We start from the raw sequence: 17,559 nt of genomic DNA on the forward strand, positions 1-17,559 counted from the left end.
CACAACGATATTTGCACTACATTGTCTCAGTCACCTGACACCAACACATTCAATCATGTCAGTGTGTTTTTACTGAGACTTCCTCAAAAAGAGAACACATTTCAATTACTGAGCCCAGTTAGAAAAGTGAAGTAGCACAAGAGGAGCATAAAAGGATAAGTTTTCATATAAAAGAAAGATAGCAACACCATAAAAGAAGAACCTGTAAAAAGTATAATAAGAAAACAGGTCTTTTATAATTAGCTCTGTAGATGTATTCACATTGATTCAATATTGTGACTTTCAGTGATGTTGTTTTTATGTAGAGTGAATGTTTAGAATTTAGAATTAGGGAACAGTGTTTGATCAAACTGTACCTCAGACTGAGAGAAATTGAATTTGAGACAACTTAACCCTTGGCAAAAAGTAGTTTATTCAAGTGTACTACTAAGTATACTTATTTTATACTAAAACTGAGGCAGTATACTTGAAGTGTACTTTTTATATACTATATTTTATATACTTAAGAAAAGTATAGTGAAGTATAGCTGGCTTATACTGAAAAGTATAAAGAATAGTCTAAGACTAAGTACATCAATACTTAGACTTACACTTTGACATACGGTATTAACACAATGGACCTAAAATCCCCCAAAAAACATAAAATCAGTTCGATTTTTTTTTTTTACTGTGAAAACCATAAATATGTTCGACAAACCATCTTTTATTACTTATAATGCTAACATAAATTGTTGTTTGCTAAATATGTGCATACATTTTAAAAATTTACCAAGTTATATGTAACTATTTACATTTAAATGCAGGCAATGTTCAGGTCTGCCTGAGCTCCTTCCAGCTGAATGAAGAGCTGCACTGCCTGCTCCACATTCAGCATCTCCTCATTGTTTTGACTCATTAAACAAAAAAACGACTCCACTACACACTAAACACACTACATAACACACTAACTATACACTCCAAACACGCTAAATGTCACAAATCTCTCAACTCTCAGTATCGCTGACCATCTCTACACCGACCGTCGTTGCCTGTCAATCATCCGCCTCCGTCCCTCACACAACTTCCCGTTCCTCAGCAACCAAACTTGCTGCTTGCGGACACTTTAGTGACAACAGCCCGTTTTGACCGTTTCTTCCTGCACCAGACACAAAGCAAACGTCACGGCAATGTTCGCGAAAAAGCGTGGCGGACATTATTTACCCTCAGTCCGGTTCTGGACCTGCCGGTGCGTCCGTCGACTGAGGAGGTGGGCCGTGTGGGGGTAGGCTGGCAGCTAGCTATACACGAACATCCACAGATTCCGATTCCACTTTGTTGTCCACTCGTCTCCGGATCTCCTCAGACCGGAACAGACTCGGTCCGGACTCGTTTAGTCTCATTAATCCACAACAGTCAGTTTAGATGCACAGAACAGAACCGGACCGAACCGCCGGCAAAATCCTGGTCCAGCTCGCACGCTGCAGGTGTTATAAATTTAGATTATAATAAACTAAAATGTGGACTAGAAGGACATATTTAGTACACTAGTAGTATATAGATGAGCGTACTTGTTGTATACTTGAAGGTGTACTTATGTAAACTTAAAATGACCTTATAAAGTATACCTAAAGTATACTTTTATAAACTTAAAATGTTCCAATTTAGTCCGAGGAAGTATTAAATAAGCATACTTTCTAGTACGCTACAAGTACATGGTCCACAGTATACTTGCTATACTTATACAAGCATACTTAATAAAATGAACTTCAAGTTTACTACTTTTTGGTAAGGGAAAAGATTGTTCAAGCAATGAAATTACAGAGGAGTTCATTAAAGAAGGCACTGTGTTTTACAGTCGAGAAACCCTTCAACACCGATGCAGCTTAAATCAATAATTTTATGAAATTGTATTATTTGACAGTGTTAAAACAATGTGACAAAGTGAGAGGCCCCTCATTGAGATGAACTCTCCTGGACCATTTTTGCTGGCAGCTGTTTCTACGTAGAAACTCTTTTGAACATAGTGAGCTTAGCATAGGCAGCTTAAGGTCTGGATGCTGCCCTTAGTAGTTGTTAGAGACCCAATACAGAGTTTCTACATACATAAAGAAGGAACTGTTTGCTATCAGATCAACGTTAATAGTGGAAAATGTGTAAAAAGTCAGGGCAGCTTCCTCTCTAACTTCCTCATAACACATTGGCTTTTAAGTCTTAACATTTTTTTTAGACTCCTGGGCCTCACTGCTGTCAAGAGACGCTGAGAATTCAGGATGACGCTCACGATCCTGTTCCTGCTTCTGTTCAACACCTCGGCCTGCTGCGGTTATGGCTTTAAAGGCTGCTCTCGGAACTTCCCCGCGACCGACGTCATGTGGTGCTTCAACCGGAATATCGCTAACCTCCCTGAAGTCATCAGCATGATCCCAGATAACACAACAACAATCAACCTGTCCAAGAACAAGATCCAAGTCATCCCACCTGGTGCATTCAGTAAGGTGCCTGGTCTCAAACATCTGGACCTGAGCCAAAACCTGCTGGTCTCTCTCAAAGGAGGAGAATTCAGGGGTCTGGACATCCTCGAATTTCTCAACCTCACCTGCAACAACATCTCACACATTACCTCCGACGCCTTCGACGGACTCTCCGGGCTGCAAACCCTGCTTCTGATCCACAACACACTTTCAACAGACCAGCTTCCCCCCCGATAGCCAGTCCAATGCTAAGCTATGCTAAGAGACTTCTCGCGATACCTTTACATTTACCATAGAGACCTGAGAGTTGACTCGATCTAATTATCCTATTCTGACCCTGACCTCTCATGATGAATTTACTTTAGCTCAGACATGAATCTCCTGGTATGATGGTCAGACGTGTAGTACATAGTGTTCACTTGTTAAAAAAAGAGGATCTCAGTCCATGCTGTCTGTTGAGCGTTATCAACCGGTACATCTGTGGTGTAAGTGTGACACACACTTGAAGCTAAGTTTACCATGGCCTCAGGAGTTTTAGCAGAATTGTGAGTGTGTCCATATCGAAACTAAAACTGAAAAGTGATTTTTACACGGCATGTGTTAAAAAAAGAAAAACAGTCAAATTTCCTTAAACCCTTCCGTGGCAGCGACGTCTTTACAACAAACACCGCTTCATAGTTAAGTTTAAGGTGTAGCTGGGTTAAAAAGATATCTACTTGTATCTAATGAAAAACAAAAAGACTGAAGGAGGCACTTTAGGGGTTCTGAGGGGGCTACAACACCACTTTAAGACAAGGCATGAATGTGTGAACTACACTGCCGAATGGAACCTCTGTTAACAGTGACAAACAGGCAGATCCGTGTTTTAAAGTATATGTGCGTCGTGAGTGAGCAACAGCAGCTCAGCAACATGGCCAAAGTTCCTTGCTGTTGCTGGCTGCAGTTGCTGGGGCTCGACCTGAACTGGCACATATTTAAATTTGATCAAACTGTCACTCGCGGTGTCTGTGTGTTTTCAGATTGCGTACTTTGGACCTTAGGGAAAACCCTCTTACCTGTACCTGTGACAATTCCTGGTTCAAGACCTGGGCCATCTACAACAGTGACACACAGGTAATAAAAGCTGCAGACAGCATCAACTGGAACTACATGGCTTTCTTTGACAGCTCAAATGATGCTGTTTCCCCTCCAGGTGTCCTACCTGTATGACCTGCACTGTGACAACGAAAGATCCTCTTCCTACCTGTGGCAGTTTGACGACAAGGCCTGCTCCTACGATGAGGTCTCCTTCATTCTCCTCATCACCTTCTCTGTATTGGACATGTTGTTTGTATGTGTGTGTCTGGCCTGGCACAAACAAGGTCCTACTTTGCGCTACCTGCTGCTCATCCTCAAGGCCAAACTCCATGGACGTAAGCGGGCAGCAGTGGGCAGATTCCAGTATGATGCATTCATCTCCTACTGCTCTTCAGATGAGGCCTGGGTGATGGAGCAGCTGGTGCCCAATCTAGAAAGGCCAGCCGCCGGTGCACCGAGGTTCCGACTGTGCCTCCACCACAGAGACTTCCGCCCGGGCACGGCGGTGCTGGAGAACATCGAGGCGGCCATCTACAACTCTCGCCACACTATATGCGTCGTCACACGTAACTTCCTGAGAAGCGAGTGGTGCTCCGTGGAGTTTCAGCTGGCCAGTCTGAGGCTCTTATGTGATGGTAGTGACGTCCTGCTGCTGGTGTTCCCGGAGGAGATACCGGAACACTGTCTGTCTCCCTACACGCGCTTAAGGAAGATCGTACGGAAGAGGACCTACCTTCTGTGGCCTGAGGAACCACAAGAGCAGGACGCTTTCTGGGTCCGACTGGTAGATGCTCTGAAAGACGAGGAGGAGGGAGAGAGAGGAGGAGATGATGAACTGGCACGGCTGATTGGCTAGATCACTGACAATCATACAAAGACCAAAACTGCATTTCAGGAATTCTGTTTTTTTTTTTTTTTCTGTTCTCGTATAAAAAAATAGTTGAAAAATGTGAATATGGGAGTGAATGATTCCTATTCTGATGCACATTTGATTTTTATTCTATGGTTAATGTAGCAATTATCTGATGTGCATAGATTAATGCCAGCTGGTTCCACCACAATCCTGCATAATATATATAAGGTATTATGTAATACCTGAAGAACAATGAATGGTCTTCGAGGAAACAAGTTTTGCATATAATACAGGACCAACAATTGTATGGAGGTGGCTCAGGGCCCCCCTGGCCACCCCTTGGTGTCACCACTGTTGGAGATACAATGTTGTGTACCTTTGCTTTACTTAACGGAGACATCAAGGTCACAGGGTTGTTCATTAAATATATTCACTCCTGAGCTTGTCATCCACAAAAATATGAGTGAAGAGAGAATTCCTGTGTTTCTTTGAACAAATTTCATCCTTAGTGCTGTAAGAGCCTGGGATGTGCTGCCAGAAGATGTGGTTTGAAGAGTTTTGAAAACAGGTACATTTTGCTCAACAAAGTATGCAAATTGTGGGGTTTTTTTTGTTGTTGCATGGTTTGAGTCATAGAGTCTGGAATGAAGGATTTGTACCAGACAGCTCTCAATAAATTCCTCTTCACACTTCATTGTTTCCGAATAAAACGTGTTCCCACGGTACAGCTGGGTGATGCATTGTCCCTGTGATACAGTATATGTGGGTGTTCTCCACAGTTGGCAGCTATTATAATTTCACTTGAAGTTCCTTTTTCTTTGGTTTGTCAAGTTTTGTGTATATGGCTTCTAAACTTTCAAGCTCATGAATGATGTGATTTGCAGTGCACTCATTGTTTTAGATTCACCTTTTCAATTAGGACCCAAGAAACTAATGTAATATGTTCTCAGATTACAGTCAAATTTGTACAACTGAGTATTCTTACAAGTTGTCTTTGTGAGTTTAATTTTGTTTAAATGTTGTCTTAGATAGGTATGCTATGATATAAAGCCATAAGTGCGAATTACTTAGTCGACGCTTGCTCATTTTACATTACTGCTCTGTTGGAAAAGTCCTGCAAGAAGAGAGAATCGATATTTATCACCTGGTTGGTTTGATGAATGAGTTTAATAAACATCACCTGGCAGACAGTTTGCTACACTCAAGTACCTTTTCTGTGACTCCAGTTGAAAGAAAAAAAAAAACACCATTATTTATCTTATTTCACTTAGCCACATCTATAAATATAGAATATATATCTATCTATGGCTAACTCAGCAATAATAAAAATAAAATAATAAAAATAAAAAAACATTACCCAAGGATTTTCCAAACACTTCATTTATTTGACGTTATACATTCAAATGAAAATAAAAAATATTCATATATATTTCATATAGAGCTAGTGAGCAAGGTACAAGTTTAAAACAAAACACAGAAGTCTTCCGTGTGGCATATATACAAGGCGTGGTTTGAATACTATACAGTGTGTATCCATAGCTGCACAGGTTTCATGGATGTTTAATATTCTTCACTCAGTTGAGGCACGACTAGATTTCAGTGAGAGGTCAGGGACTGGGCCAAGTGCTTCAAGACTGCCGCGTACAGTAAAACAGTTCAATCTCAACACCTAAAACAGTAGGACTTGCAAAGCAAAGCTTATTAGTGTTAAGAGTTCCACACTAAAGCATAAAGTAGGAAAATGAGGCAACATGATCATTCTGCAATTCAAAAGATACTGTACAGTCATGCAAAGTCCTAAATAGTTTAAAGTTTTCTGAGATGATATTGTCACACCAAAAGTCAAAACTGAGCAAACACAAATTCAGGTTTTTAAAAAAAAAAAATCCAGTATCACTAACAAGTCACGGCTGTTTACTAAATTTAACAGAAGTCAGGATGTTTGGTTGCACTGCAATAACTGATCGAAGTCACGACACCAAATTGAGACGAAAAAAAAAAAAATATTCCTCAAGTAGTCAAGTGATAAGTGCAATCCCACCCCTCTTTCCTGCTTCACACACAGACACTCCATTTTTATAAAACTCTCATACATAAGCAAGTTAAGCATCACATTGATTTCCACTACCAATCAAACCATAGTTATAGTACAGCAGATGCCCCAACAATCAATAGCAAACCATACGCTTACATATATCCAGTAGTTATGTACAACAGAACTGGTGCAAACATTAAACACATTTAAAAATTATTAATTAGATATATAAACTGTAACAATAATAAAATACAGCAGATACTTAATTATTCATATTGGGAAATATATATTATTCATACTGTGTATTGCTGTCTGTTTTGGCATTCTGAAGGATCAATAAAAATGCTGTCGTATATCCCTCTCACAGCTTATTTGACACAACTCCTACATGGACAGATTATACATCTATGTATTTATTTTAAAAGAAGCCGTACACAGGACTGATTCAATAAAACAGTTTTCCATTAATAAAAAAAAATATGACAACTTATCAGAGGCATGGAAGCAGCAGGTCCACATTGAGAATTGACCTTGATTGATTTTTTTTTTCCATTTTCCTATAAGAGTTTCAGCTGATGCTGGCACGGCCGTAGCAATCTGACCACAAACTGAGGTCAGAGAAGAGAAAGGAAACGTCAGATTCTTGATAATCAAATCTTTTTGGAATCTTTCGCCTCAAAAAGCTTCATCCGCTCCTGCACAGTCAGTCCCTCTTTCAGGCTCTGGTGAGGATGAGAGAAAGTCATTTATTGTAAATAGATTATAAAGGTGAATGTGGAGATGATTAAAACAAAAAAAACCCATCAGAAAATGGTTATTTTTTTCTGCTAGTTAGCTGTCAATCCTTGGCACGGGTCTTGCTCTGGATGACGTACTTCAAGGGAAAGTGCTTTTCCCCCATCTAAATTAGTTGTTATAAATTGCTGACTTTGGGAGATATCAGTCTCCAGATCTAAACAGCAATGTCTCTCTCCGGAAATCATGACCCGGTTACTCAAGAGAATCGTCAGTTCTCCGAGTAGGAACCACTTTCTTTTGTAATGGTGTTAGCTAGGTTAGTTAGCTTCGTTGGCTAGTGTTGGCTCTTAAGGGCTTTGAGCACCACAAGATGAGTGCCATCTAGCTTGCATTATATACAAGGGAAGGAAGACATCTCTTAACAATGATATCTTCAAACCTCTACAGCTCACACTGAAAAAAAAAAACAAACAAAAAACAGATGGATAAATAACACTACAGGTCATAGGTAAAAAATGTATTCTTCATTGTTGGGTGAACTGTCCCTTTAAATCTCAACATAAGAATATAGGATAAAGTGGTAATGCAGGAATATGATCATGCCACACAGGTGTGATTACACAATACACAAAATTAAACACACAAACAAAAGACAACAATTACAGACATAGTTTTTATATTGACAGAGAAAAACAATGGTACAACTGGAAAAAAAGAGTTCTTTCATATGTCCTAGTTTATTAGTCCACTGGTGTTCACCGTCTATAACAGACCTCTGCCTGTCAGCTTACTTTAAATTTGTGGGTTGTATTTCTGGCTCCATCCAAAGAAAAGCCACTTACCTGCAGCTTTGAGCATCACTAATTAACATGTTATTTCTCGTTTGTTTGAAAATACAAATTGTAATCTTTAAACTCTACCTAATATTTGTTTAACCCAGCCGGGCTATAGCCCTATTGCGCTGCACTATTAGGCTGCTTCTGTACTGTAGCTTCATGTTTACTCCACATGTGTATGACTGGTTTGAATTTTCTTACAATAAATAAAGTATTTCCCAAAATGTACGGCAGTAGACTGAGGATTTGGGTTCTGCAACTTGTGATATTTAACTGAGGGGTGGACATCGCAATCGGGAAGGGTTTGGGAAGAGGGGTGATCATGCAAGGGTGGAAAGCGCATGCTTTGCTCTACATCATGCTATACCTACAGCACATCTTGGGACGGGGGTTGGGGGGGAATCATCCCACAATGGGAGTGTCAGCTGTCCCATGAGACCTGTTCAGTGACAGACTGACGGACAAAACAGACAGATGACAAACTTACAGGACAGGAGTAAAAAACGTCCCGACCGACCGACTGTGCAGCACATTTCTACAACACGTGAAGGCTGAATGATTTACAGTGATAAAGTCTGCATGACAAAAGCTTCAGCATCACATCACACAGCAAACTGAGATGGGAGCTATACAGTGACCGTTTTAATCTGAGATTAAATGTCTGTAATCAGGAGAGGAAAAACTGTGTAATCATAATCCAGAAATGATAGAATTAAACTTGACACTCACCTTTGACCTTACACCTCTTGATTGCTTGGATTGCTTTTTCAGGAAATCTGGATTACTTTTTGATTTCATGATATCTAAAAAAAAAAAAAAAAAAAAAAAAAAGACATGTCATTATTATTCATTTCAAGAAGCATGACGGGATACAGCCTTGAACTGATGAAACCTGTGATTAGTGACCCAGGACTTTAGGAGGTGAATGCGTAATTTAATTTTATGAAATGAGCGACTATGAACTAGAGTCTTTAGATTTTTTTATTGCTGGCTGCGAGTGGTAACAGGTATTATAGTGTTTCCCTATGTGGCCACATGAAGGCACTGTTGTCTAAATCTAACTCGGCACAAGAACGAAAACATTTGTCTATATAAGATCATTGCCACAATATGATGGTGCAGAATCATGGCAGGTGTCATCATAAGAAGTGACAGTAGTTATCATATAAGATAATGGGCCACATTAAGAGATGATTATGAATAAAGACATTTTTTTTTATCGATAAATCTACTAATGATTATAAATCATATACAGCTTAATCTGCCTGATATAAGTGCCACAACCCAAGGCGTGTAGGAATGTTTGAAAACACCCATTTATTTTATTGCTGAAATGCTAAAGTTAAACAGCATGATTTAGGCTCTGTTTTATAAACAAAGACTTAGTCCATATGACAAAAAGCTATGAACATAAAAACCAGATGTGACAATAAATTCTGTGAAACAAAACAGTTGTTTACATTTTCTAAAACTACTTTCACCACACAAGAGTGACAAAGCTGGCTGACATTACAATTAATGACCTGTGACTGGCTTTACTACTTAAAAAATGTTGGAGATATTCTTTAAGATATTCCAGGTCGATTCAGTGGTGGGTAAATATTGACTCAATGAGCCTTTTTCTACTTGCCGTATCCAGATGTGACTGTTCCATCGACATTCCTCTCGCCTAAAGCTTCTGTGGCAATGAGCAGCTTCTCCTTCAGTTTGCTGATGTCACAGTCAGCCTTTGCTTTCACAATGCTGAGCTCTGTATAGATGTCCTTATATTTGTCTGTGGCATATTTCTTGTCCTGTTTAAATGAAACAGTACTGTTAGTAACTTATAAGACTTATAAGACATGAAATACAGGTTCATACATTCAAAACATTGTTTGCAATATATAAAGACTGGCTCTGCTTACCCTTAAAGCAGACTGTAGCTCATCTTTCAAAGAGTGGATTTCCTGTTTAAGGTACTGGATCTCTGACTCCTTAATTCTTAGCAACACCTACAAGAAGGAAAGAAACAGTCATTTGACTGAACAGCACGCGTGACTGTGTGTGTGTGTGTGTGTGTTTCTGTATGCTGCATTTACTTGCCTCCAGTTCATACACATCTTTGCCCTGTGTAAGTGGTGACAGCGCTGTTTCACCGCTGAAACAGGAGCGCATCCGAGTGATCTCTGTAGTGAGTCGGTTATTCAACTCCTGTTGGACAGAATAAAGCAGTGTTGCAAACAGTGGACTGAGCTGTTTTTGAATGTGCGTGTGTTTATTCAGACCTGGTTGTGAGCATTTAGTTCCTGGTTCTCTCTCTGACACTGCCTGAGGGCCTGCCTCTCGGCCTCCAGTGCCTGGGCCAGGTGAGCGTTCTCCAGACATTTCTGGGAGTACTGCTCTGACAACACCTCCAGTTCTCTCTGGATGGACTGCAGCTCCTCCCTACACAGTCAAATCATCATACTATCAACTGGAATTCTCATGTGAGGTTTACCAAAATGCAGGAAATATCTTTCTTCTCATTGAAAATGCAACAGTTTTCATTAAAACGTACTCGTATTGTAAGCGTAGTTCATCAATGTCAGAGTTCACTCCACTCAGTTGGGAGCGATGTGTCTTCTCCATTTCCTCCTTGTGTGCATTCTTCATAGCTTCAATAGCTGTAAAGACAAACAAGACACATTTATCTTCTGTATGTTGGGCTTGTTCAAATGTTAGCAACTGTGTGTGCTAATACAATTCATTACATTACCAGCGATTGTGGCAGCGGTCTCCTCAGCCAACAGTCTCTCTCGCTCTTCCATTAGTTTGGAAATCTCCCTCTGATGCTGCCTCTGGATGTCTTGAATTACCTTCTGGTGGGTTTCTTCCATTGCTGCAAAGCCACGTTCACATGTGGCCTACAGGACAGAAAGGGTCAACGATCTGTCATCACAAGATTCATTTTGCACTTATCACTATGTAATTTGTGTCTATAGATTCAGTGCAGTATCTATTAAAGGTTCACTAGGCTACATTGTGTGTCATGCAAAATCAGTGATAGAAGCCATGCAAGCTTTTAAGATCAAAAGCCCAGCTATGTTAGTGCTGTAAGAGAGCATGTTAAAAAAGTGAGATTCAGTTACATTGCAGCTGCATTTTGACATTATAGACAGCACTTCCTTTTGTTATTCAATGTGGGGAATGGTGTGTCTATTGATGGTCAAATAAAGAACCAATGTTGGATGCAAGAGAGACATTTTACATTTCTAAGTAGTGACAGCCTGCAACACATTACTTTGCTTCATTATTTAACAACTACGAGGGATATCCCAACCTGACAGGTTCAGCATGTTAATCGTTTTTTTCTTTCAGTACCAAACTCTATGAAACAGAGTGCAGAGCAGTCTGCAATTTCTGCTAATGGTTTCAATGGGGACCAGAAAGTCATGCAAACAGAGCTGCACGATACAAACAAAAACAGACCAAACAAACAAACAAACAAAAAAAACACCAGCAACTGGATTGTCTGTTTTTCAGCAGTATTTCTCAGGTGCATCATTTTGCTGAAGAGCTGCTGTTAGTTGGAAAACTTGAACTTGAGTATTGTTCATACTCAAGACAAAGAGACAACTGATAATATACAAAACACTGAGACACAAAACAGATATAACAGATCTCTCAAACTAGGATTAAGTTACTGCATTAAAGTCGTCATTAAAGAACTTGTATTGTGAACATGAAAAAAAGAAAGATTGGGACATCCCTGAAAGTTCAAGTCAAAAGAATATTGTAATCAGCAAAACTGATGCAGTCTAGGTTACAGGTTTCATGAATCTAAAAATAATCATTAAACACACCATTTCCCAACTCCAAATCTGTGCAATATTTGTGCAGATTAGTAGACTGATGAACTATTTAACTAAATATCTACTACTGTCTCATTTATTATATAAAAGAATGCACTAAGGTAAAATGAAAGAGCAAAAACCTTAAGACTTTCAAAGTCTCTCTGGTATTTCTCTCTCAGGCTGGCCACATCTCCTTCCAGGTGCTTGATCTCCAGTTCATCCCTCATGGTGTTCATCTGAGTCTCCAGCTCCTGAATCCGATCCTTCAGCACCACCATGGTGTCCCCTTCTGACATGTCCTGTACGTTCTCCCCCTTCCCCTGCTCCTCCTCTTCCATTGGTGTAGCTGCCTCATCAGAATGAGAACCATCAGGATCATCTTTGTCCTGTTGGTATTCTTGGACACATTGTATGCTTGCCATGTACTGGGAATGTAACTTTTCCAGCTCCTCTTTGTGGAGCTGCTGGAGCTCACAGATCCTCTGTTCAAACTGCTCCTCCAGTTTCCTCACATAACTCTCATGTCGCTCCTCCATGGTGTCCATGTCCACCAGGAGCACTTCAAGCTTTCGCTGACTGTCGGCTGTGGTCTCCATGAGGGCCAACTCTGTCGAGGTGCGACCTTTCTCTGCTTGGCTTAGCTCTTGTTTGTGCTTCTGCTTCAGCTCTTCAGTCTCCTTCTTGAATCGCTCCTCCAGGAGAGCCAGTTGCTCCTGCTGCTGGGAGAGCTGGCCAACACGTTTGCTGATCTCACTCTTTAGAGTTTGGTTCTCCTTCTGAAGAGAGCCGACAGTCTGTGTGAAGTTCAGCCGCTCCTCCTGTAAGGATGCTTCATATTTCTCTTGGATTACACTGACATTGCGGGCATGCTGCTGGACAAGAGAATCCATGTTCTGACCGGTCTGTTTACACCAGCCTAATTCTTGTTCATGCATGGTCCGTAACCTGCATGCCACATAAGCCACTTGAGACTGGATTAGGGCTTCGCGCATACAAAGAGAGGTACTTGTGAAACTATGTGAGGTTTGGTGCCCTAGAAGAGCGTGGATCATTTTAGCCAGTCCAGGATGGTTTCCACCACTTTCTATCTCTTGAGCATACTTATGGAGGATTGCTGCCTGTCTCTGGAGCTCATTAGCCAGGGTTTCATGAGCATTTCGCAGTGATTCAACTGAGTCAACACCACAGGAGGGCATTTCTCCAGCCAAGTGTCTGTCTACGATTTCCTCAGCCAAATGTTTAGACTCTTCCATTTCAATCTGCTCCATGTAGGGAGCAAGTTCAGGTGGGTGAATGTCAGCTAACTTCTGTTTACTAAACCCAAAGTTGTTTTTGACTTCTTTTATTACACTTTTTAAATCAGGCCTTTTGGAAGCTTCAATAATTGCTTTCAGGGCCATTTCCCTTTGATGTAGGTTTTTTCGGGCTTCAGTCAACTCCCTTTTTAGTATTTTGAATTTCTCTTCATAGCAATGTTTAAGGTTTTGAACAGAGTAGGCTAGTTCTGCTTTAATGAATGTGTTAAAGATAACAGTGCTATCAACATCTACATCAGCTGAAACACTGCCCTCTTTGGATTTAGCAACATCTATCTCAGCTTTCTCCAGTTCTTTCCAGAACGCACTCTCCAACATCAACTTCCTGGTCAAGACATCAGCATAAACTACAGCCAAGCAGTCCTGGTCACTCTTTTTAATATTCTCAATGTCCTCCCAAATCTCTGCAAGAGCTTGTAGGAGGTCAGACTTAGAAGTCTGTATTAACAAAGCCATCTTGTTTAACACTACTGCCTCAAAAGACAGAGTTTTGGCAAAGAGATGCAGGGAATCTTTATCTACAGTCTCTGGGGTTTGAGTTTGAGGGACAACTGGTGATTGCTCTTCCAACATCTTTTGTCCTTGTCTGATGTACAGTGATGCATCGAACAACTCTTTCTCTATCTCTGACAATGAGTGCAGCTGTGAATCAGCGCTTTCCTGAGAGCCACTGAGGATAGTCCTGACTTTCTCTCGACTACTTTCCACACACACCAGGGCCTTGGCATAATGCTTACTGGCACTACTCTGTATCTCACTTCCACAACTCAATTCTTTATCAGGGTTAGCCTTTGTTCCTGTCATCTTTTGATCAATCTTGGAGATGTGTTCTGCTTGGACGGATCGCTGCTCTTCTAGAGTCTGTGTGAGGTTTCTTAGTTTATCTTCAGTGGCCAGCAGTTTAGTCTCTAGGGCATGTATGATAGAGATAAACTTCTCTGGGTCACTGCTGTGAGGGAATGTGATATCAGAGTTTCCATCAGCTGGATGGTTGTCTTCATTTAAGTCCTGATTAACTTTTTGACTTGTGTCTGCAAAGGTACTAGTGTCCATGCCCTCTAGATTCATGTATTTTTGGCACTGAATACTGCTAAAACGTATCCTTGGTCTCTTAGCTTGACACTCCTTATCTGGGGAGTTCCCTGTCTTGGATGTCTTGTCAAAGGAAAGTTGGAGCTCTGTGTTTGGTGAGAAGGAGACCGATGCTTTAAGCCTTCCTCTCTTGCTCTGTTCGGGGATTTGCTGCCTTTCCATGCGTAGGTCTGCGTAGCCCAGCTGCAGAGCATTGAGATGCTGCTCGAGCTCTGCTATGCGGTCCTCTGCAACCACAAGCTTGGCCTTCAGATCCTTTTCAGCACTACAGGGCTCTACCTTATCTAAGAGGCTTTGACTCATTTGACAAAGAAGCTCCTCCTTAGCTTGCAATTTCTGTTCTGTTTCCTCCAAGCTGTTGCCAAGTGCAGTCATTTTAACAAGGGCCTCTTTCAAGTCGGCTTCCTTGTGTTCCATCAGTCTCTCATACATCTCTTTAGTTTGCCGGATCTCTTCCTCTTTTTCTCTCAGAAACTGGCTCATTTTCTGAAACTCTTGGGTAGCCCTCTCATATGAGTGCTCCAGGGTATTGTAATCAGCCTCTTCTGTTTCCAAACGATTGCGGAGCTTATTCACCTCGCGGTCTGCTTCTGCGATCTGGTTAAGAAGCTCCTGACAGCGGCAGGTGAGATGGCCTTTCTCTTCTTCTAGCCTACGCACACTCTCCCTCAGCGACTCAACCATGTCAGTCTTCTGTGCAAGCTCTTCTTGCAACTTCAGCATTTCCTCCCTGCATTCCTTCCCTCCCAAGGCCTGCCTCCCTCTTAACAGGGCCTCCACCTGCTGCTCAGCCTCCAGTACTCTGTTTTCCATTTCTTTCTGTGCAGCTTCAGCCTCAGCTAATCTTCTACACAGATTCTGCCTTTCCCTCTCATGACTCTCTTGCAAGCAGTTCTGCTCCTTCCTCAAGCGCTCCTCCTTCAGCGCCTGACCTTCTTCAGTTGCATTTAGTCGAGCAGTCACCTCTTGCAGCCTCTCCTGCAGCCGCTGTATCTCTCTCATGTGGTCTCGTTGCAGGGCCTGCTGGCGCTCCAGGTGCCTAAGGGCCTGATTTCGCTCCAAGAGACTTGCCTCTACTTCTCGGAGTCGATCCTCACTGTCCTTTAGCTGGGCTCGTAGGGTGGTCTCACTACGGCCATGTTCCTCTTCTTGTTCCTTTGAACGCTCCTGCTCTAGCTTGAGCTCATTGCGCATTCTGGCCACAGCCTCTTCACTAGCCAAGATTTCAGCCATTGCAGATGCCAGTTTAGTCTGCAGAGCCTGAATATCAGTCTCATGGCGGTTTACAGCATCCTGTGCTTCTGTGTAGCTTCTCTTTAGTGTCCGAATCTGATGCTGAGCGAGATCCTGCTTGCGCTTTTGGGTTTCCAACTCACTCTGCAAATCTTGTGTAAGTGTGTGCAATCTTTGATATGGCACTTTGTGTGGCGAAGAGGAAGGGGGTGTTGCACTCTTGAAAAAGATTGATGAGACAGTTTCATTAATGACATCGCCTTACGTCACTTACCATAAACGGAGAACCACATCTCCGGGGTTATCAGGAAAATAAGTTTGATCCTTTCTTGATATCAATCTGGATTTTGCTTGGTGCTTTTTTTTTTTCAAGCTTCCACTGTGCTTTTTCAGAGGTGATGTAGAAAGTCAAAGATTTAAATGGATATCAACCCCCACATTTCCGTAACATACAACACGAAAAAACTTTGTGGGTGGCTAATATGGTGATTAAAAAAAACAAAAAACAAAAAAAACCAAAAGCAGACCTACTAATGATGTGATTCGACAGAATGAAAGTCTGGTTCCGTGATGACCTCAATGAATAACTTAGAACTGCACAACGTGAAAAAAGCAATTAGTTCTAGTATACAAACTCTGAACAACAAAAAGCATGCAGTGATCAAGCTTGGAAAGGACACACAGAGAAAGCATGAATGAACAGAGAGAAAAAGCACAGCGCAAGGCTCCTTGATCAAGTTTCTTACCTTAAGCACATCAGAGCAAACCACTTATTTTCCCAGGAGATGTGAAACTCCGTAAAAACAGTTAGTGAAAACTCATGCTAAGAATGCCACAACCATGCATATAGGTTTCAGAAAATAAGCACCCACACCTGTTAGTAGAATATTATAGAAGTAACAGTAGCCAGTAGACTGTTCAATAACATTTACTGCACTGCATGTTTGCCTAGTAGATGTATATTATCTTGTAAACCTTAATACCATTCTGCACATTGACATTTTCAAGGTTTAATTGTGAAAATTTACTGCTATTTGTATAGGGTGTCAAAAACATAGTTATCCTGCATGATAGATGGTAAATGCAGTACCTGCAGAACGTAGCCCTCCCTGGCACTTTGTTCTCTCCCTAGAGCATTTTCCAACTGCTCTTTTAAAAGGTTGTTTTGCTTCTGTAGACGGTCCAGCTCCTTCTGCTTCTGTCCCAACTGAACAAAGAAAGAAGGACAAGAAATTTTGAATGAATGACATATGATGCTGTGACACCATTATCATGTATACAGTCACAATGAGGAAACATACTTCTTTGTCTAACAGTGCAGCAAGCTCATTTGGAGGCAGTCTGTCAGAGTTTTCAGAGTTTGTTAAAGCAGTATTGATGGGCACTTGCTTCTCTTCTCTTAATGGTGTTGTCTCAACCTGATGCCACCGCTGCTCAATTTCTTCTTGGACGTCTGAGGTTCTGCTGTCCTTCCTATCCCCACTACCAGGATGCATGGCTGGAGGGTGATCTACTTCCATCTTTCCTTGCTCTTGGCATTCAGGTGTCGATGGCTGTATGGGTGATGTAGTGTTGAGCGTGGAGGTCACGGTGACAGTAACTGTATTTGGCATGTGGTTTGCACTGGTTGCCCTATGTGAAGTGCTTCCCCTCCTGACATTCTCTTTTTCTGCATCTTCTGTCATAGATGGTGGGTGAGCACCTGACACAGAAGAGGTTAAGAGGGAGGAGGTAGAGACCGGAGAGGACGCTAATGAGGAAGGAGAAGAGGAGGGAGAACAGTATGAGGAGGTTGTTGAGAATGATGAGCTGAGGTCGACTGTGTCTGCTCGTTCCTTCAGCGGCTTTCCCGTTTGTTCCATTTTGAACTCAGACCAGTCATAAGTCTTGGAGCGACCCTCTCGTCTGCGCTCACGAACACGGCTTTTACGGGGCTCAGAGCAAGGGGCATTAGCGCCAGCTGGCTGTCTGTGGACGTCAGACCTGGGGGCCTCAGGACTGGGGCTTGGCTCAGTGGTAGTCTGTGGACATGGCTCCAACATCGCTTTCATCTTCTCCTCTGGGAGGGATCTAAACAAAAATAAAAAATTTAAAGAGATCTCTAAGATGGCTTTGAC

The 17,559-nt window shown here is 41.6% G+C and overlaps 2 protein-coding genes across 9 annotated transcripts in view; one reads left to right on the forward strand and one right to left on the reverse strand.

Moving 5' to 3' along the window:
* The first annotated feature begins 1,521 nt into the window (after positions 1–1,521).
* On the forward strand, positions 1,522–5,565 carry LOC119010206 (toll-like receptor 13). Its single transcript, XM_037082181.1, has 4 exons — positions 1,522–2,686; positions 3,293–3,337; positions 3,470–3,563; positions 3,643–5,565. Exons 1-4 carry the CDS (start codon positions 2,250–2,252, stop codon positions 4,381–4,383), a joined length of 1,317 nt encoding a protein of 438 aa, XP_036938076.1. The 5' UTR covers positions 1,522–2,249; the 3' UTR covers positions 4,384–5,565.
* A 177-nt stretch (positions 5,566–5,742) lies between these two features.
* si:ch73-103b11.2 (myosin phosphatase Rho-interacting protein) overlaps positions 5,743–17,559 on the reverse strand; it is a 51,199-nt gene continuing 39,382 nt past the window's right edge. For 5 of the 8 annotated variants that reach the window (XM_037080448.1, XM_037080446.1, XM_037080445.1 and 2 more), the window contains 11 exons: positions 16,744–17,512; positions 16,533–16,649; positions 11,942–15,661; positions 10,724–10,871; positions 10,526–10,631; positions 10,254–10,413; positions 10,072–10,179; positions 9,894–9,980; positions 9,620–9,782; positions 8,719–8,792; positions 5,743–7,137 (listed from right to left, as the gene is read on the reverse strand). In XM_037080448.1, coding sequence (XP_036936343.1) covers positions 7,066–7,137; positions 8,719–8,792; positions 9,620–9,782; positions 9,894–9,980; positions 10,072–10,179; positions 10,254–10,413; positions 10,526–10,631; positions 10,724–10,871; positions 11,942–15,661; positions 16,533–16,649; positions 16,744–17,512 — 5,524 coding nt within the window. In that variant the 3' untranslated portion in view covers positions 5,743–7,065. Of the gene's footprint in view, positions 7,138–8,360; positions 8,444–8,718; positions 8,793–9,619; positions 9,783–9,893; positions 9,981–10,071; positions 10,180–10,253; positions 10,414–10,525; positions 10,632–10,723; positions 10,872–11,941; positions 15,662–16,532; positions 16,650–16,743; positions 17,513–17,559 lie in introns of all 8 variants that reach the window. The other 3 variants (XM_037080447.1, XM_037080452.1, XM_037080451.1) reach the window with 3 other exon arrangements.

The sequence above is a fragment of the Acanthopagrus latus genome, chromosome 20 (genome assembly GCF_904848185.1).
Source record: "Acanthopagrus latus isolate v.2019 chromosome 20, fAcaLat1.1, whole genome shotgun sequence".
Classification (NCBI taxonomy): Eukaryota; Metazoa; Chordata; class Actinopteri; order Spariformes; family Sparidae; genus Acanthopagrus; species Acanthopagrus latus.

Excerpts from the sequence above, each read along its gene's own strand:
- LOC119010206 (XM_037082181.1), top strand. The coding sequence starts at position 2,250 with ATGACGCTCACGATCCTGTTCCTGCTTCTGTTCAACACCTCGGCCTGC. Across the intron at positions 2,687-3,292 it reads GACCAGCTTCCCCCCCGATA|TGACAAACAGGCAGATCCGT; the intron begins GCCAGTCCAATG and ends CTCTGTTAACAG. Across the intron at positions 3,338-3,469 it reads AAAGTATATGTGCGTCGTGA|ATTGCGTACTTTGGACCTTA; the intron begins GTGAGCAACAGC and ends GTGTGTTTTCAG.